The sequence below is a fragment of the Pogona vitticeps genome, chromosome 2 (assembly GCF_051106095.1).
Source record: "Pogona vitticeps strain Pit_001003342236 chromosome 2, PviZW2.1, whole genome shotgun sequence".
NCBI lineage: Eukaryota > Metazoa > Chordata > Lepidosauria > Squamata > Agamidae > Pogona > Pogona vitticeps.
This window is the reverse complement of record NC_135784.1, coordinates 96730928-96755900: the sequence shown is the minus strand read 5'-3', so window position 1 is coordinate 96755900 and position 24973 is coordinate 96730928. Positions and strand designations below refer to the sequence as shown.

The 24973-nt window shown below is 39.4% G+C and overlaps 1 protein-coding gene across 2 annotated transcripts in view; it reads right to left on the bottom strand.

Moving 5' to 3' along the window:
• The window catches only part of ADAMTS2 (ADAM metallopeptidase with thrombospondin type 1 motif 2), a 330178-nt gene that overhangs the window by 92802 nt on the left and 212403 nt on the right, over positions 1-24973 (bottom strand). For both annotated transcript variants that reach the window (XM_020782724.3, XM_072990085.2), the window contains exon 4: positions 10018-10217. In XM_020782724.3, coding sequence (XP_020638383.3) covers positions 10018-10217 — 200 coding nt within the window. The remainder of the gene's footprint in view (positions 1-10017; positions 10218-24973) is intronic.

Genomic DNA, 24973 nt, shown 5'->3' with positions numbered 1-24973 from the left:
GCATGAAGAAGCAGTGGCAACTCAGAGCACAACAGCTAGAATCTAAATAGATGTACAGTAGTTTAATACATTTGCAATTATGAAGTTTTATTAAAATGAACAAATAATACTGTTACTATTGTAACAATGCCCCATGCTTGCTAGTTGTCCCAATGGCTTTGCATTCTGGAAGGAAGAATAAAGTGTGCAGCTCAACAATAGGATAACAAGGCATGCAATTGCCTGACTACACATGGGCTAAAATGGTGTATGGGGCAGGAATCCACACACAAGCCATGTCACCAACATTAGCAATCCACAGTCTGCACTAGACCAACTGTGTCCACCTACCATCAATTATGATGAGAGGAAATAAACAGAAATCCATATCAGATCAGTCATCTCCTGGGTCAACAAGGACTGTGTCAGATACTATAGCCCCTGGACATCTGGTGACAAATGGGCTGCACGGCTCAGCAGACCCTGTTGAGGAACCAGGATAGGCTGCTTCAAAGCTACTGGAACAACGTAAACGCAAAAATTGGACTCTCACCGAAAATCGAGTAATTATGAAATGCTATTATGAGGCAAACCCAACTGTGTTTTTTTTAAAAAAAAGAATGATGGAAATTTGGAAAAGGAAACACCTGAATAGTGACATAACTGAACAATAACCAAGGGACCAAATAAGGGTTATCATCAGGAGTAAAGTGTTTTTAGAACTGGAACTGAAAGAACTAGAAAAGGTTGCAAAAGAAAAATCAACACAAAACAATAACCATAATATGGAAGACAAATGAAGGATAGAGGTAGATGCAATAGTGGAAGAAAATGTATCAACAGAGGAACAACTTATAGAACAACCCAGAATTTATGAGTTAACAGAATGGCAGACATCACTGACGGAAAAAAAATAGTAATCCATATTAGCAAAAACACAGAAAGATAAAGCTCCCCATTATGCACTAATTACAAAGTAAACCAGGAAAAGATGTACTGCAAGACACAAATGTAGTAATCAGAACAATCCCAACTAACATGCTAAAGAAAATAAACCAGTTCATTTATAGCACAGCTGCCATAATAACCATGGAACTTGGTTACAAGCTTCAAAAATATATATATAAATAATAAAAATAATTAAAAAAAGGAAACTCCTGGCACTCCAAAATGGAAAATTCTGCTGAAAAAAAAATTAAACAAAGTACGTGCAAATATTAGCAACTTAAAACTTGAAAGATTCAAAACTTAAAAATGAAAAAGTAAGACTATGCAAAATATATGACCTACAGTAGAAAGATAAATAATTGTTTGAAATTATGGAAGAGTTAAAACAGTGAGTAACAGCTACAGCAAACAAAACTGAAAGATATGATGGATACTTGAAACACTATATAGAAAACACACAATTTCAAAATAACCAACAATTATTCTGTAAATCACTAAGAGAAAATGAGAGCAAAAAATTTAGGTCCATGTAAAGATGATGCTCTAAAATTTTGGAAAGAAATTTGGGAAGCCCAACAGGACATAACAAAAACTTCATGAATTAAAGACATTTGTAAAGAAACTCAAGGAAAACAAATGGATGATATGAAATGAAACTGAAATGATTAAAAAGAAAGTAAAGACTGTGAAAAACTGGAGTGCACCTAGTCCGGATGAGCTGCATGGATTTTGGCTAAAGCAGGGGTCTCCAAACTACAGCCCAGGGGGCACATCTGTCCTGCCTTGCCTTTTTATCTGTACCAGGAATAGGAAGAGGAGAGAAGGGGAACCCAAGCGACCCCCCACCGCCGCTGTCTTTGCAAAGCATCAATGTACAGTAGTGCTATTTAACCACTTCAAAATTCTACAATTGAAGATTAGATGACAACAGGCCACACATTTTTGATAAAAGAAGATCATCAAAAAGGCTATGAACACAGTAATTATCGGCCAATTAATTAGATACCCAGCTGAAATAATAGATCGGACCCAAAATATATTAGAAGAATTGGATAAAAAAATTGAAACTAATGAACATTCATCCCACACTACATCTAAAAAGTGATGTGGACAGATTATATTTACCATGAAAAATTGGAGGTTGTGGATTACTGCAAATACAGCAGGCAGTAGAAGAGGAAAAAAAGAAGCCTAAATGATTTTATCAGTACAAGTAGGGAAAAGTACTGAAAGCAGTGAAAATGGAGAATATTTTGAAATCAACAGAAACAAAGGCTCAATATATAAAAAAAATTGAAAATAAATTAAAGAGTTGGTAAAATAAAACACTGCATGGACAACACCTAAGAAATATTGATGAAAGGCATGATCATAATTCAACATGGGCATAGCTAAAACTGGGGACCATTAAGAAAGAAACTGAAGGCTGATTTTTTGCTGCTCAAGAACAAGCACTCCAAACCAACATGACGAAAGCTAAGGTCCAAGAAATTACTGTAGTGCTAACAGCAAATGTGGCCTCTACCAAGAAAAGGATGAAACTGTGTCGCACCTCATCTGCCAGTGTCCAAAGATTGCAGAAACAGATTACAAAATTAGACATGACAGAGTGGCAAAATTAGTGCACTGGTCATTATGCAAAAAATATAACTTGCCAGCCTCCAAAAACCCATGGGAACATCAGGTGGAGAAGGTGTCAGAAAATGAGGAAGTCAAGATCTTGTGGGATTTCCAAATCCAAATGGGTAGAGACCTTGAACATAACACACCAGACATAGGAATAATAGATTGAAGAAATGTCTGGAGCATTAACATTGCAGTTCTAGGAGATGCCAGAGTTGAAAATAAAGAATTGCAAAAACTAACCAACTACAGAAACCTGGCAATCGAAACATCTCGTTTGTGGACGAAACACACTTCTGTGGTCCCCGTAATCATTGGAGTGTTGGGAACAATATCAAGAGGTTTCACACGGTATTATAAGTAGTTGCAGATCTCAGAAATAACACCATCAGAGCTACAAAACAAGCAGCAAACAAACAAACAAACAGCAATATTAGCAGCAGCATACATACTGCTCCAATATTTAATAGATACTTAGGTTTTTGTTTAAAACAGGCACCTGTTATATGTACCAGTATACATCTACTAGTCAATGTTTTTATAATTTTGATTGACTGTGCCTAGTGTTTTTCATCATCATCATCATCATCATCTTAAAACTTAGGATGTTTATAACACAGTGTGCAACTCTTTAGCGTATGGCTGCCAACATGTGTTCCTGTATGTAGAATGACCATTGAAGCTTACTACAAGTATTTCTAAAAAAGAAAATTCAAAAGAAGAACCTAGAATATCCCTAAGAAAGCCAAACTTATATAGTGAGGCTACAGCCTCCAAAACACAATCTGCTTGCTTGCTTGCTTGCTTGGTTGGTTGCTTGGTTGGTTGCTTGGTTGGTTGCTTGGTTGGTTGCTTGGTTGGTTGGTTGGTTGGTTGGTTGCTTGCTTGCTTATTTATTTATTTATTTATTTATTTATTTATTTATTTATTTATTTATTTATTTATTTATTTATTTAAATTTAATTTATACCCCGCCCATTTGGTCTTCCAACCACTCTATGTGGATCCCACTACTGTGTTTTTTCATCCTGATCCACATAGGTTGTAGGTATTTGATGACATTTCCTTATGAGCAGTTTGCTGCTAGTCATGTCTACCCCTGCACACCCCTTGGATAGATAAAGCAGGAAGGGAAGATAGGAAGGAGTTTAGGAGGTGGGAAAAGCCAAAGAAGAGAGGTAAAAGGGGAGGGACATCTGTGTTGGGTGTGAATATTCAGAGAGTAATTCTACTTGTGTGGGGATAGGCAGTATCACGACATCCCAATACACCTCAATATATCCAAAAACAAATCCCTTATATGTGAAGAACAATATGGGGGGGGAGGGGAAACAGAACCAAAACAGCCCAGAGCTACCCCAGAACAACCGGGGACCACACCATAATATGGGTATCTTCACAAATGGTTGTATTGTGTGCAAGAAGGAAAATAGTCACTAGTGAAGTCACAGAAAATTGAAAGGTAAAAAATACACACAGGGGAAAATTCAGTTATTGCTCAAATGCAGACACAGAGGCACTTCACCACTGCTGTAACAAGCACTAACACAACTCACCAATTCAATTTAGCAAATGATGACTCAAAAACACTGGATATACACTTTGGACCAGGCCTTAAGGATTTGGAATGCTATGTCCCTGTTCTGTGTGCATAAACAGCAACCAGGACCGCAAGCACGTAGTTCTTTTAGAAAAGCAGCTATTGTGCCAATCAGCTGTTTGCAGTGGAGTGGGGGCAGAGGAAGAAAGGACTAAAAATTTCCAAATAGCTGATAACTATGAGCAATACCCTGTACAGGCCCAGCTGTTGAATCAGGACAGAAACCAGCTGTTGCTGGAAATACACATGTGGAACCTTGTTTCTGCATATTAATACTGTAACCTAGCCAGTATGAATATGAGATGGGGGCACATGACACAGGCTTTTGAGACAGGTCACAAGTATATAAATTCACTGTGGCTCTGAATGGGTGCTGTTCTCCAAAGAACAACTTTTTTACTCTTTGCTATGTTCCTTAAAAAGTGGGTCATGATTGAAGTAGCTCAAGCAAAGCTGTGCACCACCATCATCCCAAATAATGTTCAATATGGGATTCTGAGAGCTGCATTCCAATAACAATGACAGCAGCAATAGCAGCTGCTACTACTAATGTGCTTCCTAGAATCCAGGAATCAGTGATTTTACAAACATGTCATCTCACCTACACATTTTTAGGTCTTCATTCCTAATTTTTAGGATTGAACTTTTAGTCGACCCTCCAAATACCAAAAAAAGCTGAGAAATAAGAAGTGCCATATGACAAAAACAGCAGCAGCAGCTAAAAATAACAACAACAACATAAAGCTCTGCTTAGTTTCAGGGCTTCATTTTGAAGTCAGGCAAAGTGACCAACAAGCAGAAAGAAGCGTAACTAGAGTCTAGGGCATAAATAAAATAATTAAACTCCTACAAGCAACATGAAGAACTGAGGTGTAAGACAGAACGAAGCACTAGTTGGGAATGTGGAGGTCAAGATGGAGATACCAGCAGTAGGCCGTGGTGTGCTTTATGAGGAAGGGGCTGGGAGTTGGTACTGAAATAAAGAAGGCTCCAAACAAAGCAGGGGTGGGGAACAGATGGCCATTCAGATGTTGTTGGACTATAATTCCCACCATTAATCTCTGTTGCCTATACTAGCTACACCTGATGTCTATTTCTGTCCATCTGGAGGGCTACATTTCCCCACCCCTGAAATAGGTGTCTGAGTCATCTGTAGCTCAGAAAAAGAGAGATGGGTTGACTTAATAAAAGGAGCCACAGCATTTACTTTACAAGACCTGAAGTTGGGGTGTAAGTAATATGGTCCTATGGCATTCAGTCATTCATAGGGTGACCAGAAATCAGAAGCAACTTGATGAGAAACAACAACTAGTTCCTTCCTTGCTAGCTAGACAGTTGTCATTTTACCCACATTGCAACACAAAAAATGTGCATTGTTTCTCACTGGCCTTCCCCATCGATCTGCCACAACATTTGTTGTCTATGCAAAGACCAACCAGATCCAGATTAGATGAAACCATTGCTCGGTGGCCAATGACCTTTATTTCTGGGCACATGGGAGGTCCTAGGCTCTATCCCTGTCATACCAAGTTGAATGGATCAAATAGCAGGTGATGGGAAACACCTCTGAAGAGCCTCTAGTCAGAGAACCCAGTACGGGCATAGATGGGCAAATTCTGGACTGATCTAGGCAAGCTCCTCCTGTCCCTCATTGACAGCTCTCATTATGCATTGAGAAACAAAGGATGGAGGGGAAAAAGCTGGGCCACTGCACAGCAACTTATACACAACACAGCAGAAACAATCTGGCATATTTTATGCAGCTGTGTTATCAAAACACCAATAGGTTGCATTGTTTCAATTTGTAGGACTGTATCACCAATGCTCCAAGTTATCTGCCTCTGAACAATGTATTTTTAAAAGATCTTCAAACCAGATGTGTTCTTGGCAAAGTAAGTTGAGCCTTGTTGGGTTTTTTGTCTCTTCTTTGACAGTAACACTGGCTGTAGAAAGGTCACAGACTTTCCTCTAGCTTCATGGCCAAGATATATTTTTCTGAGTTCCTCCCTGAAAATATTTGGCCTTCTCAACTTTAGCCTACATGCTTCAGTACAAGGATGTCTAGAAATATGCACTGAACACACGAACAGTGTTTCCAGCAGCCCCACATTATCACTGTGATCACATCATCTGTTTACAGCACAATCGTATCTAAAGATTTCGCAGGAAGAGCAGAATAGCAAATTAAAAATACATATAAACATACATGAATATTTTAAATAACAGTGTGTACAATTGGTCTTACACAAATAAAAAAGGGGGAAAGAGCAAATTAGGCAAAGATGCAATGGGGAAGGCTTGAGTGAGGCAGTATGGCATAATGGTTACTACTAGACAATCAAGATTCAAAACGCTATTCAATGATGAAACTCACGGTTTGACCTTGCACCATTCACTGTCTTTCAGACTAATTTACCTCTCAGAGTTTTGAAAAGACAAAATGGGGGAGAAGTATGTATGGGACCTTGAGATCCTAAAAGGAAACACAAACTTTAAACCCAATAAATAAAATAAATGCTATGTGTTCGATGTCAGAAAAAAATGCTGACATTGCTGGAGGATACTGGAACACAGTAAAAAAAATTAGAAATTCAATGGAACAACTTAGATGGCAAGGAGAGAGCTCCATACAGATGGCATGGGTAGTGATTAGTCTGGAACCTATGGTTTGGAGATTTTAAACATGCTGCTTTACCTGACAGATGGAGCAATTTTGTCTGCACTGCTGAAGAACTCTTGAAAGGGAGGCCATGAAAGTAAGGGGAATCCATCTGTTACACTTACTATTTGCAGAACACTGCCACAGCGACTGCTGAAAGCCACCTCTCCAGCTTGGCTACACTGTGTACACAGTCCAAGTTAATAAGCATAAAAGTCACATGTGTGCTAGGGTTTTGCCAAACCTTATCAAAAGGTCATCCGGAAGGGAATCTGGGCAACGGAAGAGTTCTTTTGTGAGAGAAGCTAAGGCACTATTACCAGATCTTTACTAGAAGAAATTTTAACTAATATCTGAGAGGGAAATCTTATGGCAGTGGAGTTACCAATGGCAAACTCTACTATGGCCCATTCAGGATTCTTAATACCGCTGCCTTTTAAAAAAGCTACAACATTTGTAAAGGGGGTGGGGTGGAGATGACAAGGGGAAACTGGGACACAATGGGCTTTCTTCAGCAGCTGCTGCTTTCATAGTTGTGCCCTAGCGCTGTCACAAAAGATGAAGTAGGGAATCAGCAGAAATAGGGGATGGACTACACTCCTACAGCCCTTTTCCACTGGCCATTCCAGGTGGTGATAGTGGAAGAAAGATGGCAGCTGGCCTGCTTCAGTTTCGCTTGTATCCTTTATGGATAAATCAAGATAAACTGTTGCACTGCCCTGTGTGTGTGTGTGTGTGTGTGTGTGTGTGTGTGTGTGTGTGTGTGTGTATATATATATATATATATATATATATATATATATATATATATATATATATATATATATATATATATATATATATATATATATATATATATATATATATATATATATATATATATATATATATATATATATATATATATATATATATATATATATATATATATATATATATATATTCTGGCATTTCTTGGTTCACAATTACCTTTGGAACTGTGACCCCATTTCCAATATACAGTATAGTACTCTGTAAAGCATCTAGGTGTCAATCATTATAATTACCTTCTTCCTGGGAAGGATCCTGATGAATTTTTAGTTGGTACTTTTAAAATCTAAAATATTATTTATTGTGATTTTATTGTTTCTGAATGATACAAGAGTTTGCATCCTGAAAGTCAGTTAAAATAATGGTAGTCAGTTGAGCAAGCAGGCCACCTGTGCTGCCCCAATGCCCGTTGGCACATTTCAGGGAGAGCCCAGTGACAGGGAGTCTGCGAGCACCGAGAACTGGAGAGAGGCTCCAGACAGTAGGAGAAAAACTCAGATACAGTACCACAGAGCCACACTTATGGGTTGGGGCAGAGTCCAGGTGAGGTTGGTGGGACCCGGGCTGAAAGGAGGAAGGGGAGGAAGATAAAGGGGGCTCGGGCTCAGATTTGCTGCCCATGACAAACTCTGAAAGGGAGAAGTGGACAGAGAACTGGTGCCTATCTTCTGTGTCCTCGGAGAACTCCTGGACTGTGGAATGAGTTTCATTCTGGCCTGCTAAAAAGTGAAGGAGCAGGGGATGTGTACTGCTCTCAGCAAATCAGTGCCAATGACGCCCTGGAGATTTAGACATTCCCTTGACCTTAATAAGGACCAGTACAAGTAGCAGCAAGAGTCTGGACTTCATAAAATTATATTTCATTAATACAAATGTCATGACTCCTTACAACTGTTCTGTATCTTAATATAGTTTTAAGTGGCATTCTGTGAAGTTTACATGGTTTTGTTTAATGCGATTATACAGGAAACCATCTGTTTTATCAACATGCTTCATCTACCCAGGACTTTATTTAATTTATCTGCATATCAAATGATTAGTAAAGTGTCTTTGTATAAAGAAAACTGAACCAAAGTAAGGTTAATACAGTTATTAATGCAGTTTCAGTCATAGAAACAAGTGGAATTTTGAAAATGATAATTTCCAAATGCAGTCAAATAAAAAAAGCAGAATTATGAAGCGACAAAATGTTACGTATTTAGAAAGTTAAGCGCCCTGTATATATCACTCTTGATGGCAGGATTCTGTCAATAAGCAGATTGGAAATGCCACAACCCATGTTACAGCACAGTAAACAGAAAAGGAATATTCCTCATGTATAGAGAAAAATTGGCTTAAGTCTATCATGTTATAATCAGAATCACCACGAGCTGACTGCAGCAACTGAAGCTTTGATGGAATAATGCAAACAAGCAATAAATGACAGTGGTGCACAAAAAGAATGTATTCACAGAGTGAATTGATTTTTAATTTGGAATGAAAGTTAATGGTTGACTTCACTTAATACAGTGGGTTGAATCATGACGTAGGTGGGGCTAGAGTAAATTCTCCAAAATCAGTGGATTAGTCACTAATAATGTAGGTCACAGTGATTTCAATGATTGTACACCAAGTATAAGTAACACAAAGTCCAACCCAGTCAAAAGATGGAACATTGGTTGTGAAGACCAATAAAAAAAGCATTGATGCCTCTGTAAGGTTTCTTCTTGTGTCATCCAGCTGTACTGCTGTTCAGTGTTTGCAAGCACCTTCCCAATAACTTTCATGGAGGGACACAAAAGCATGTGTAAACATAGCACCTTGCTGTCTTGGGGAAAATGACAACAAGGGAGATTTCAGTGCAAATAAAAATGCTCTGTACTTTTTACACCTAGGGCAGCGTGCTTAAAATATATTCTTCCTTAGATGGGGTACTCACATTCTAATTCCCAAGTTGTATGCTAAAGAGTATAAGCAAAGCAACAAACCAGTCTTATGCACATAGGTAATTAGAAGTAAAACCCACAAAGTTCATTGGTGCTGTCCCCTAGGTTTGAGGACCAGAACAAGCCCACATACAAAACTGAGCAGTCAACATTAAATTTTTCCCCACTTCAGTTGAAAATATTGGACTAAAACAAACTAATGGTTGGATTTTCTTCAGCAACTGTCTGGAAAATGAACTGATTGTTACATCTCCAAGTTATTCTCTACTTTGTTTACATGTTGATTTTTTTTAGCACAATTAGATTATGTTTTTGGCTACACTGTAAAAACCTGACACAATTCCTAGTTTGAGGCTGTGGGACTTTATATTCTTAAAGCATTTATTGTAAAGACAAAAAATGGATATCTGAAAGAACGTGAGGTTCAAGAAGCCAAATAGGTTTGATACAACAACTGGATGTTTGATACTCACAATGTTCATCAGGGTCAAAAGATATTTCTGAACATGTTCTTTCCCATGGAATTGTACGACGGAGTCATCGACACCTAGAAGTACTTCAATGTTGTAATCATCATCCGTGGCATGCCTTGGATATCTTCTCTTCCTTCGTGTGTTATGAACCTCATCCTTCAACAGGTTCAACATGCTGTCTAGGTTGCTGAAATCAGCCTCTGGAAGAAATTGAAATAAACAAAAAAGGGGGAAGCTTAAAAGTCACCTTTCACTTTATAAGGGGAATAATTTATAAGAGCAAGCACATACACTTCTAGAAAGTTTAGTGGTAGAGAAGAGATATTTCAGAAATGCCTCAAGGACACTGGAAAATTTTAAGGAGCGTATCTTTAAATTTAAAAACACACATGTTCCTTTAAAAAAATTCTCATTGTCTCAAAGAAAATAAGTCAGTACAGAGTAGCTGATTTGGGGTTTCCCCAAAATATCTGGCTATCAATTATCATATTTATAGCCAAAAACCTCAACACATATGTGTTACTGCAGCGCTTGGAAACATTAGCTGTTCTGCATAACTCCAAACCTACCATACAGAAAAAAGGCAACTCTTTAATTGGTGGCAATCTTTTAGGATTAGTGATATCAAACCCAGGCAGAGCTGCATGACAGGATACCAGCCATTTCCTATAATCCTAATTTCCTAATCCTAATTATGTTTGTCAGTGGCTTGCAAACACTGAGTTGATGAAAAATAGGAAACTAAGGGTAGCTAGTTAAGGGAGAAGTTAAACTAGATGAAACAAGTTAGCATAATGGTGAAAATGATTAAGGTCAATATCCTCTTAATGCCCTTTCTGAGATATAAATAGCTATCATAAAGCAAATTTCTTTAAGCAAGTTGTTCAGATACAACATTCAGGAAAGCACAAGAAGCCACAGCAGATGTACATTACGAAAAAATGAAAAGTTTCCTATGAAACATCTTAGTAAGAATTCATTAAATAGCAAAAAATGAATTAAATCCATATTTCTCTAGCATACATATCATACGAAGAGTCATGAAAGCATTCATTCATCAAAATATTTATTTCTTATGAAGACTAAAAGTTTCTGGATCAGTTCCTCTTGCATGAATTCAGTACAAGCTCATTCAGATTCAGTTTGATAACCTGGATTTATCCAGCCATATGATGTCAAAACAAATTTGGATACATGGACTGTGATGCAGGAAGTTACTTCAGGTATCCAGCAGTTTTAGGGCATAAGCATTTTGCTTTGTGACATCTTTTACTTGGTCAGTCACTGCTGCCAATGCCACACTGGAATGGGTGGTGGGAGTTAAAAATACAACACAAAAAGAAAAACCCAAAATTTGCTGTGGACATTTATGCAGCCATGCTCATCGCTAGGATGGGACCAGAATCACTTGATGATATTTATTGCATGGCTCCTTACATTTATAATGAATATGGTGAAGTTTATTTCCTCACACACTGTCTGTGGTTTGTGTACTGGGAGGGATTTTTCTAGGCTGCTAACCATTTGTTCCTTCCAGCCTTTGAATTTAAAGAGTGTCCCGCCCCTGCTGAGTGTTCTTTTCCTCTTTCCTCAGTTGGTGGCAGTGTTGTTTGTTTGCTGCTGATCTATTCAGTTGGTTGCTATGTGTGCAGTAAAAAAAGGAGCATACGCGAGTCCGTAATTTCAAGCAACTGTAAAGAAATGTTTTTTTTTATTCTTACTCCTATAAATGTCTCTGAGTGAGTTACTGAAACTTTAAGTGCCAGTTAATGAGAAAGGGGAAACTCTGAGGATCTTTTAGCAATTCTCCCCTGTGGATCTCTGTATTTCTACTATGTAGCAAAGAAAAATCACCAGAAATTCAAAACTATGCAACAGAATATGACAAGGCAACATGCAACATTCTTCTACAACATCAGTGTGAATCTACATCAATGTCACAAAGATAATAATTCGGGCAGAGAAAATATAGGATGTATGCGTTCGATCTGATGAGAATTCCAAAATATTATGAATTGTTTAAAACAATATGCTAATGCATGTGATGTCTTGAAGTGTCCTTGCTGTGTTCTTCTAAGATCAATTTACAGACAGGTGTGAGGAATGGAGTGAGCATATGAACAGGATGCCTTAGTACACTTAGTATATCCAATCAGCATTTACAGAAATAGCATCATCCACATGACTACAGTATCAGTATGAAGGAACACAAAAGGGATTACACATTTTTGCTTACATCTTGTTTATCTTTTCCTATTGACATTCAAGTAAGGTTGATAAGAAATGTACAGGTGTATCCTCTCACCCACATAAAGAATTAGAAAGAAAAAGCACTAGTATTCAAATATATAAAGCACCACAATGGTTTTTTTTAAATGCAAATGCATAATACAGAAAAACTCTTACATCTGAAAAAATATATGGATAAGGGTTCCAATTTCTGATATGGTGGAAATTATATTTTATACTGGCCTTTAACAGAAGAAAATAATTTTAGACAGATATCTTGACAAATTGCTCTTACAGGCAGTTTTAAATTTAATTTGTGTTTATTCTAGTTATGAAATGTTCCATTAATATTACATTTCAAACAGCTAAATCAGTAAAAGCAATAAAAATGAAATTAACTGTACAACGAATAATACTAAATCTATCAATAAATTAATCTTTTGACTAATTTACTAATAGCTTAGACTGAAGAAAATAGAGAGAATGCGCTTGTAGACCATAATAAAAAAAGAGTTTTTGGTCCTTATTATTCACTGCCCCATGTAATGACCAGAATCTAAGAACAAGGCACATCCCACAGAATGCTTTTTAGTTAAAACTAGAGATGGGCACAAAGCAAAGCATGAACTCGGGGGGGGGGGTGAACCATGATCCAGGCTGGTTTGCAGTTTGGTCCATGCCGAAACAAAATGAATCATCCATTTTTTTTTCTGCTCGGCATTTTGTTTTCCTTTGGCAAAACGGATGCCCGCCTGCCCCCTTCCCACTGCCCCTGTCGCCTCCCTCCCTGATCCTGTTGCCGCCTCCTCTTCCTCCTCTGCCACCACCATCTTCAGAGACAGCAGGCTGGCTCCCTTCTGGGAGCAGGGCTTGCTGTCTCTGTGCACAGGAGAGGCTGCAGGACCAGGTAGGGAGGCGATGGGGATAGTGGGAAGGGGGCAGGCGGGCGGCAGAGGGGGCAGCAGTGATAAGTTTCCCTCCCCCAGGCACGAACCAGAAAAACAAACTGTGAAATGGTTCATTTTTCTGGGAGTGGGTAGCTGCAAGCCACAAACCATCACAAACTCCTGGTTTTCTGGTTCGCGCCCATCTCTAGTTAAAACATACGGAAAGATGCATATATGTTTGTGTATGTAATTTGACAACGTTGAGAGGCCAAAACTGTATCCCACGAGGTTTTGTTTTATTTTATGGTTAGTCTCCAACCACAGGTTCACTGGTTGAGATAAAGACATCTGGGGTATTAAGATAAAATCAGGCAAGATCAGAAATACAACCATCTAAGGGAAATGGCCACAGAGCAAGCAAGTAAAGGTTACCTGCCTATCAGCTCTCTGATTAAAACATTTAGGGATGACCCATGGAAAGCAAACCAACAATATGGGGAAGGGAAAATGTTAAGAGTTTAAAGGTAAGATTGGGTTTTGACTTGAATCCAGAGCTCATTAGGCCAAAGTAAACACCTAGACTTAAGCCCTGCACAGGAGTTTATCTGAGTTTCAAACAGTCATGCTTAGAGAGACCTTTTAAGTCCTTAGCACTCGGTGCATAAAAGTTTAAAGAACAGGAAATGTCACAAGGTGGTCATGTCTTAAGTTTTATTCCAAGATTTAGGTTTTTGGGACCATTCTCTGAGTCTCAGGCTTTGGACGTGAAATTCTTGGAGAAGCAGCACACTTTATATGAAAATCTAGAGGTAGAAAAGTTCCTTTTGGAAGCTGTTAAATCCAAGAACTACTCAGCCAGTATGGCCACTGGGAAATTCTGGGAACTGTGATCCAAAAAAGTCACCGTATCAAGCTCTGTGAGGATGCATTGCCTTCTATTCACCCCCATTTCATCCCCTTTCAGCAGTATAATTCAGGAAACTATTTTGTTGCTGTTATTGTTAATTAACTGGGAGACAAACAAACAAACAAACAAATTCCTTGTCAATCTACTGCAAATTATCCAAAAATTCCAACAGAAGGCCCAGGTCCCTCTTCCATCTCTGCCTGCCCTTATATAACTCACTCACTTTTTCTTTTTGGCCCACTGCCTACATAGAAATTATAAGGAACTTGCTAGTCACCGTCTGTGCATGTATAATTTCCACTCTTTCACCTTCTCTGATTATTATGAATTTGCAACATCACTGATCTTCCTCACCTTTTTCTTATTCTGTATCCAAATGCCCTCTATTTGTCTTTTATCTTGCCCGTTGCATTTTCTCAAAGCCACATAAGCCTCTTCATAATTCATAAATCCTCTTTTCACAGTACAGGTTGCATTTGGAACCTTATGCTACATATCATGCATAAGGAAATTGGACAAATCCAGGAAGCTGAATTAAACTGCAAGCAGGGTAGTGTGAGGTGAAACTAAATTGAAGTCCACACTCAATACTATACATCATGTACTGACAAAATGCTACACAATTTGAAAATGCTACACTGTTTAGCTCTGTTTCATAAAACAGTTCAATACAGGAATAACTGGAAGCATGTACTTCGCCACTGTTGAAGGGCAAGGAACCTTATGTCTGTAAACAGATGAGATAGAAAGTAGGGACAGAGTGAAACACAGATACCTATTTTTCATTTGTAAACAGGCCTATGGAAAGAAGGAAACACAGCAAAAGGAAGGGGAACACTTTATCAAGGCTCATGAATATGGAGTTGGTGGTGCAGTTCAAACATGCAGGAGGTTCCAGCTTAAATATTTGGCATCACCAATTAATTGGATCATCAGAATCAGGTAATAAAAAAGACTTCTGCCTGAGAATCAGGAAAGCAGCTGCCTGCCGGGGAGACAATATTGGATTAGACTGACGGTGCATATAGCCAGGTATACGTAAGCTTCCTAAGTTTCTTCCAATCCATGGATCAAGTCGGACTGAACTGTCTACTGCCCTGTAACCCATCTCTAGCTCATTTTATCTGCCTGCTCTAACACCTGGTGTATTTTTACTTCTCTGGAAGCGTTAATGTTTTAAGGACTCTTTCTGTTGTTGGGGCATTTGCATCTCTTTTTTTCTTGTTATATAAAGTGTAACTTCATTCTTTTGTAGAAGTAATTTGTATTCTAGGGTGCATGAAGGATAGAGCCAATCGTTCGTTTAGTCATTTAGTCGTGCCCGACTCTTTGTGACCCCATGGACCAGAGCACGCCAGGCCCTCCTATCTTCCACTGCTTCCCGTAGTTGTGTCAATTTCATGTTGGTTGCTTGGCAGACACTGTCCAGCCATCTCATCCTCGGTCGTCCCCTTCTCCTCTTGCCGTCACACTTTCCTAACATCAAGGTCTTTTCCAAGGAGTCTTCTCTTCTCATGAGATGGCCAAAGTATTGGAGCCTCAGCTTCAGGATCTGTCCTTCCAGTGAGCACTCAGGGTTGATTTCCTTTAGAATTGATAGGTTTGTTCTCCTTGCAGTCCAGGGCACTCTCAAGAGCCTCCTCCAACACCACAATTCAAAGGCATTAATTCTTCGGTGGTCTGCTTTCTTTATGGTCCAGCTTTCATTTCCATACATCATGACAGGAAAAACCATAGCTTTGAATATTCGGACTTTTGTTGGCAAGGTGATGTCTCTGCTTTTTAAGATGTTGTTTAGGTTTGTCATCGCTTTCTTTCCAAGAAGCAGGCGTCTTTTAATTTTGTGGCTGCTGTCTCTATCTGCAGTGATCATGGAGCCCAAGAAAGTAAAATCTGTCACTGCCTCCATATCTTCCCCTTCTATTTCCCAGGAGGTGATGAGACCAGTGGCCATGATTTTAGTTTTTTTGATGTTGAGTTTCAGGCCGTTTTTTGCACTTTCCTCTTTCACCCTCATTACAAGATTCTTTAATTCCTCCTCACTTTCTGCCATCAGAGTGGTATCATCTGCATATCGGAGGTTGTTGATATTTCTTCCGGCAATCTTAATTCCAGTTTGGAATTCCTCCAGTCCAGCCTTCCGCATGATGTATTCTGCATATAAGTTAAATAAGCCGGGGGACAATATACAGCCTTGTCGTACTCCTTTCCCAATTTTGAACCAATCAGTTGTTCCATATCCAGTTCTAACTGTTGCTTCCTGTCCCACGTATAGGTTTCTCAGGAGATAGATAAGGTGGTCAGGCACTCCCATTTCTTTAAGGACTTGCCATAGTTTGCTGTGGTCCACACAGTCAAAGGCTTTTGCATAGTCAATGAAGCAGAAGTAGATGTTTTTCTGGAACTCTCTGGCTTTCTCTATAATCCAGCGCATGTTTGCAATTTGGTCTCTAGTTCCTCTGCCCCTTCGAATCCAGCTTGTACTTCTGGGAGTTCTTGGTCCACATACTGCTGAAGCCTGCCTTGGAGGATTTTGAGCATAACCTTGCTAGCGTGGGAAATGAGTGCAATTGTACGGTAGTTGGAGCATTCTTTGGCACTGCCCTTCTTTGGGATTTGTATGTAGACTGATCTTTTGCAGTCCTCTGGCCACTGTTGAGTTTTCCAAACGTAATAGAGCCAATACAATGATAGAATTCAGGGACATGTGAATGACTCATGGTCCTATAACCATACAAGTATAGAAATAAATAATTATTTGTGATTCTGGGTCCCAGATTTAAAACAACAAGAAGAGTATATGCTGTACTGAACATTGATGAGGCTCTCCTGTGACAAGATGTGGGTCTTCCACTGTTAGACATCTTGCTTTTCCTGTTGTATCCTGCCTCAGGTGCTTAGCCAAACTGACTTCCTGACTTCATGGCTTGACCTGCTGTCTTCATGACCTGGTGAGGGGACATTTTGGTTACATATAGGGACTATTGAAAAGGGTACCATAAGAGGACAGCAATTTCATTTGCAACTGATGAGATGTGTCTTTGTTTTTCAAGCAAGTTCAATTTTCCACTGAGGATCAAGCTATATGATACACTTAGCATGTACAGTATTTAGAATTTTATCTGGATCACACTAGTCTTTAAAATACTGTTGTGCATTACTGTACATGTTCACTAAAATACAGATTGACTAGGAAACTGTTAGAAAGTGACAAGAAGTTTTCCCATTTCATGTTAGAGTCTGCCAACCACCTAGGGACTAAGCCCCATCCCCTCATGGAGGGATGAGGTACATCCACACTAAGACCACGGACTACCAGTTTTTTAGATTCTACACAAATCCTGAATTGCTTTCCACTTTTGTTGTATTCTATGGCCAAGAATTGGTGAATGCCATTTTTTAAAAGACAATTTTCTGAGCATGTCCAGCACTATTGAAATTAACTGTTGCCAATGAGACACTTGAATACTCAGTCCATTCTCCAACAAAACATTATTAAATTAGAGAGAATTAGCACATTTAATGATTGCAGTGAGTGAGCCTTTGGCATTGTGAGTGACATGTCTAACAATCTCATTTGCAATTTAAGGAGGATGAAATGCCAAGGCTCAGGACAAGACTGGAATTACAACGGGTTCATGCAAATATATCCGTTATTTTATCCATAAATCACCAGTTTTTAAGAAGTGGGAAATTATATTTGATTATCATCCAACAAATAACTGGCAAAAATATATGCAAACAATTAAGGCTGCTCTTTGAAGGCAGGGTGCAAGAGGGGTGCTCTGACATTGGAGACCCTAAGTTCTGCTCAGTTCTTTTCGGCAGGGCACAAGTTTTGGAAGAGCTCATTTTTGGTTCTTCTTCTTCTCTGTTGAGCTTGGTTTTTATTATTATTATTATTATTATTATTATTATTATTATTATTATTATTATTATTATTATTATTATTATTATTATTATTATTATTATTATACCCCTTTTAATGAAAAATGCTCCCACTGCAAGCAGTAGGAGGGAATTATGTTAAATGGATTCTGAATCACCTCTAAATTTCTCTTTGTGGTAGTTCTTAATGCTAAGAAAACATTACCTCTTCCACTTCACCTGTTAGCACCAACCCATACTGATTTTTCCAAGCTCCAACCTAGCTCATATGAAGAGCACTGACAGGAACCTGTATAGTGGTATGGCAGTATAACTTCAAGCATGGAATGTGCTACTACAGTAGTGTGTTCATCTATGAAATATCTCCAGTTGTTTCAAAATCATTCATCTCCTTGCCATACTTTACCATTTGAATTCCAGGAATGGAACAAAGCCCACCCTTGTCCACCCACTCCATCAGACACCCATGCCTCTTATCTATTAGCATTTGCAGCACTACACACAATGAAGTGTGGAGGAGAGGTATATATACTCATATTTATAAACAAGTTGGGATACTTGATGGGCACGTGTCTGGGAATCCCCACAGGCTTGTGGTTCCTAGCTGTATATCCACTATGTCCCCTTCACTGGAGATAGAATAGCAATCCCTGGTTACATAACACATAAAAATATAGTGCACTGCATTTAAGTGATTACATTTAAATGAAGAATTACAGTGGAAATTATTTTAAACGCTATTGCCAAAATATTTCATTTAAATTATTAAAGATGTTCAAAATCAGGAATATTTGGAGCCACCCAAGCTGAATGAAAATATAAACATGGCTTTGTTCTTGTAGGATGTGGGGGTGGGACACTGATCTAGACCTCAGGGCAACAACAGAGGAGGCATGGTTTCATAACATATTATGTAAGTGTATTATGGAAGGAAGAGAGGGGTGAGCAGTATCTTCTTGATAGCTGAAGAGTATGTGGACTAGCACAGACATAAAAAGGCAGGGGGAAAGGGTGATGAAGGGGGAAGAAACAGGGTTGCAACATCCTATAGCATCCCATTTGGATAAATAAAGGGAAGTTCAAGCCAGCTCTGGACGGATAAACAAGCTTAACAGACATCATGCATTTCACACCTCTTTCTCTCACTTCATTGAAGAGATAAGGAGGACATCTGAGTATTGTAATACCATTACAGACCCACAGTTTGGGGAAATTGCTTTTTTTTTTGGGACCAGAGCTCACGAAATCCCCAGGCTCACTGGAAGACTGTGGAAACAGCAGGCCAAAAAGGAAGTTTCCCAAGTTAAGTTCATGCTGTAGATGAAGGCTCACCTGACTGAACATTTCCATGTAGCAATACAAAATAAAATAAATTCAGAGAGAGAGAGAGAGAGAGAGAGAGAGAGAGAGAGAGATTGGAATTTTCCTGGGCAAGTACTTCCAATCATCATTCTCTCTGTTTATGAGTAGAGGTGGGGACAAATATAAAAATGGATTAGCTTTTTTGACGAAAATAGCTGATTAGTTAAATATTCATCCCTTCATATTCGTGGGTTCCAGAGACCCCCACGAATATGAAGGGATGAATATTTACCTGTTTTTACTCATCCTTCGTATTAAAAAAACCCACAACATTCTGCTTACCAGCCACCAATCAGCTGATCAGTGGGGGATAGGCAGCTAACCCCCCACAGCCACCCAACTCCACAATCTACCATCCCACCCCCTTCCTCTCCTTACCTTAGGCCTCCCCCTCCCCCAGCAACACCCCTTTCCTATTAAAAACAGGCTGTGGAGGTGGCTGGCTGTGAAGGGTGGGCTGGGGTGGCTGCCTATCAGCCTCCGATCAGCTAAATGGTGGGGTTTTTTGGTTGTTGTTTTTTTTGTAATGTTGCTGAAGACAAACTCAATGCCTCATGCATGCCTCTCAGTGCCAAAGACCTCTCATTCTGCTGGAGCCAAAAATAACTCCCTCAATAGCATGACTTCAATGCCGTGTGGTAAACTCTCCTGAGGGGTATTCGCGAAGGCTTTCACGGCCGGGATCTAATGGTTGTTGTGGGTTTTTCAGGCTCTTTGGCCATGTTCTGAAGGTTGTTCTTCCTAACGTTTCGCCAGTCTCTGTGGCCGGCATCTTCAGAGGACAGCACTCTGTGCTCTGGTGTCCTAGTGCTCTGGTCTCCTGGGGGATCCAATTTGTGGGTGCATAACATGAATGTCTGATATCCAATCTTCAGCAAAGTTGGCAGGCGTGTTGGGGTAAGACATAGTAAGTTCCTTTATGATTCCGGATTATCTAAGTACCTGCAGGGAGCTTTCCTGGGGGTGTCCTCTTTGTGACTATATAACTCAGGAATCCATTATCCACCAAAATTTTAGGAGTTGTAGAAAACCATCTGAGGAAGCATCCCTGCCATTTTGGTGTCTCTAAATACTGGGCCAGTTTTATAGCCATTTAAAGTGAAGACAAATGGACAAATCAATTCATCAATTCGTCAAATAATATTCGTATATTCATATTCATTGAGTCATTAACCTTGATGAATCACGAATCAAAATGAATCACAATTTTTTTATTTGTTCCCATCTCTATTTATGAGACAACACACCTTCTTTAATTGCTTCCTATAACTCTGTGAAGGAGAACAGGAGGCAAGTGTGTTGTCCTTATCAGCAAGACCACCAAAGGAGGAGAAGGATACCAAGGAGGGTGACATAGAAGGAATGGTAGCAGAAGAAGAATATAGAAGTGTGTTTAGTGGAAGAGGGAGAAGGAAGGAAAGGGGAGGAGCTAAAGCTCTCTCTGTGGGAGGAGGATATAAAACAAGGGGGAGAAAGGAGGTTTAGCAGCAGAGTAGTGGAGAAAGAGAGTCAAGAGAGTAAGACTGAAGCAGAAACAGGTGGACAAAGATATGAAAAGGCGCGTTATCTTCTTAAAGACTTCCCGAATCTGAAGATAAGAGGTTTGCTTCCCAATCCAGAGGGTCCAAGGGAAGGAGAAACTATCAACAAGACGTTGGAATGAACCGTGATTGTGTTTCCATGCGGGCAAGAACGTGGGAAAAGGGTGATATGTCCTGATCCAGTATACAACATCCCACCGAAGGAGGGAGACTGGGCACGCCATCCGTGCTGTGGAACGGTCTCTGTGATGAGGAGTGCACCCCTACACAAAATCACAGATCGCAAACGGTTTAGTCCAGCCCCGCAGTGAACGGACTATTGTTGGACGAAGGGTCTGTGTTAATTAAGGGTAAAGGTAAAGGTTCACCTTGACAATTTTTATCCAGTCATGTTCGACTCTAGGGGGCAGTGCTCATCCCCGTTTCCAAGCCATAGAGCCAGCGTTTGTCCGAAGACAGTCTTCCGTGGTCACATGGCCAGTGTGACTTAGACACGGAACGCTGTTACCTTCCCACAGAGGTGGTCCCTATTTATCTACTCCCATTTGCATGCTTTCAAACTGCTAGGTTGGTGGGAGCTGGGACAAGCGATGGGCACTCACTCCATCACGTGGATTCAATCTTACAGCTGAAGATCTACAGACCTTACAGCACAGAGACTTCTGCGGTTTAACCTGCAGTGCCACCACGTCCCTAGTTTCGGACAATTACCAGATTTATCGTGTTTTGACCCGGCTGGTTGATATTCCACGTGTTAATAAAGAAAATAATGAGAATTCTTTGACTCAGTCTCAGCCTCTTCTTCCCACCAAAAAGGAGGATGTCCTGTGAAAAAGGAGGATGTCACCCATTTCAAAAGAACCTGATTACAAACTCCCTTCAGAGATCTCAGGTGCACATCAGGATACTTTTTCAGATTCTTTTTTCAGCTGTCCTCTGATGTCAAACCTCCTACTGTTTGAAACAAGTTGAATATGACCCTAAAATGGATTTTGGAAAAAAGTTTATGGCCATACTGTTACTTTTATTATCTTCCAGAGATTCTGAGTTATACTGGATGCTACAAAAACCCCATTTTTAGACATCTTAAAAGCTGTTTGATTGTTATCATAGAAGCCTTTCTGATCTCCTGTAGTTCACCACACTACCCCTTCCAACCTCCCCTTCTTTGCATATTCACTTATTTTGCTTTGTGATTGGTCAACATGAGGTAAAGAAATACATCGTTTGCATTCCAGCTGTCCAGTCACAACTCCTTAAGGAAAAGTGTGTTTTCTTCCTCTAATGATATGCTGACCATAACATCTGTTTTAACTCATTTTTGTCCTTTGCCTAACTGATTCATAGCAAGTCCTGGTACATTTGGATGTTATGAGCCATATTCTTGTCTTGGTTTGTGTTTTGGACATGTTTGTGCTTCCTGGTGTGATGAAGTTTTTCCTAACCAACTGTTTTTCTTTTCGGGAATATTCACATTCCTGTGTGCACATTACCCAAAAATGCATTTCTGAACACAATTGAGTGGAGTGGTATGACTCAAAAATTTAGAAATATGCAATATTGCATACAAATGGCTTATAAATGTCTCTGCTTCTCTTAGAAATGAACACATGTTTGTATTTAACAAAATAATATCTTTTGAAACTAATTCTGTTTTTTGAACTTTTAGCTAGTTTTTTTAAAATACTGCTAACTGGAATGGCACAGCCCAAAGCCCAAAATTAGGGGCATCAAAGAAGCAGCATGGCATGCATTAACAGAAGACTCAGTGACAACACAATCCTGGATCTACCAGGGACTCACATGGAAGGCAGAAACGGGCACAGCAAGGTAGCAGAATATATGCTTTGCATGTGATCAGTTTCAATAGTTGGTGTCCAGAGGTAAAGCTTGGAACGATGCCCTTTTGAAATTATGAAGTGTCATTGCCATCAGTGTAATAATATTCACTGTTAGTTTGTATCATGGTATAGCATAGATTCCCATTTCCCTATAGGAGAAAAGCAGGATGTCTGTTTCTTTTCACCTATACTTGGAGCTGGCTGGCAGGATAAAATACGGCATTTCAGGATGATTCTTGAATTACTGGACAGTGATAAAAATACTGATACATAATAAAAATAAATAACCCTTTGAAATTAAGGACACACTTTTGCTTTACCCCAATACTGATTTTAAACCACTTTTGAATCCTGAATCAGTGCTGGGGCACAATGCCCTTAAACAAGCTGTACAAAACAGCATCTGTTAGGCTGGGAAATATCTTTTTTATTACATTCTGCAACCTGAGAAGAGATGAAAGAGCTATAATCAATAAAGTCTTTCTGGTGCTCTGCTCCAGATCCCAGCATATGTCCCACAAAATTTATTGCTATTGCCCTCCACAACAGGGCAAGGATATATGGAGCAGAGAAGGCAGATGAAGTTTTTTATTGAAACTGTCAATCAGCCTACTTTCTTCCTTCTTCTAATATTTAACTAGGAAAACACTGGTTATGGTGGAGCTTCATCTCATTTAGCTAGCAACTGGGGCAACTCATGATTCTGGAGTGAACTGTACAAGTTACACTACTGCAACAAAAAGAGCAAATGGCCTTTCAAGGACAGATTCCCAGGTTGTTATTCTGTATGTTTATTTGGAAGTAAGTTACACCACACAAAAAGCTGGCTTTCTCCCAGGCAAGTGTGTGTATATTTGCACTGTACTTCAAGTTTAAATTTGGCTGGAACTTTAGCTGAATGGACAGGGGTTAAGAGCAGGGACAGCAGGTAGAATCCACTCTACCACACCCTTCCTTAACAGGACTATGTGCCTTTACCAACTGGAACTCACTTTGTGAGATGCACATTCTTATATTTAAGAGATACAGATCCAGTTTCAGTACCAACTGCAGTGGACCCACTGGCCAGAATCCTCTTAGTGTTTATGTAATGTTTGTGTCTCTTTCTGTATTTCACTGAGAAGGTCCTGGGGTGCATCTTGTTCACATGCTGAATTGCACAACCAAGATGCAGCCAGTCAATTAGTCCCAAGGAGCCGAGGCAAGTTAAATAAATCTTACACAAAAATCACTTGGATTCTTGCCACTGAATCGAAATGTTGGCAATTTACCTCCAAAATGTATGTTTTTTTTTTCCATAGCAGTGCAACAGGGTTTTGGCCACTGACTCACACATTCCATTCATTTCAGTGAGTCTACTCAGGATGGAAGGACAATTGGGTTTAGTCCATATGATGTGCAAGAGAAGAGAAAATGTTGGCAGAGACATAAAAGCCATGAAATGCAAATTAACTGCAACAGTTCCAGAGATAGGAAAGTCAGTAGAAAAGGATTAACAGTTTAACTAACTGCCAGTTAGCCCCAAAATCTAATTAACTGTGATGGGTAAATTATAACTGTTTGTTTGTTTGTTTACCTTGCTTTTCTCCTTAAAGAGGACTCAAGGCGGCTTACATCATTAAAAGACAACATTGAAAAGACAGTAACAATAAGTATACAATTTTTTTAAACAAATGAATACCACACTAAAAATGGTAAACAAAATCAACACCAAAAAAGATTCAAAGCCAAAAGGCACAATACTCCACTTAAAAACCCCTCTAAGACTGTCAATCATGAAGGAAAACCCTGTCTGAAGAGAAAGACCTTTATCCACTTGTGGAAAGACATTAAAGATAGGGCCAGGCAGACTTCATGTGGGACGGAGTTCCAGAGTCTGGTGCAACAACAGAGAAGGCCATCTCACATGTCCCCATCAAATGCACTTGGGAAGGTAGTCAGACCGAGAGAAAAGCCTCCCCCGATGATCTAAACATCTAGACAGACTCATAAAGGGAGACATGCTCCTTGAGACAGCTTGGGCCCAAGCTATTTAGGGCTTTTCAGGTTAAAAACCAGCACTTTGAATTGTGCCTGAACCAGAGAAACAGCCAGGGGAGCTACTGTAACAGGAGGGTTATTCTATGCTGGGCTATGTTACTTGCAACAATAGTAGAGGGGAAATAGTTGTCTCAGCTAAGACTTAAAGTATGCTGATAAATAAAAGGAGGGAAAGATGAATGGAAGACAGAAAATAAAGAGCAAAACACACACACACTCATACCTATAAATGAATAAGTTGGTAAAGTTAAAAAGCTTGGA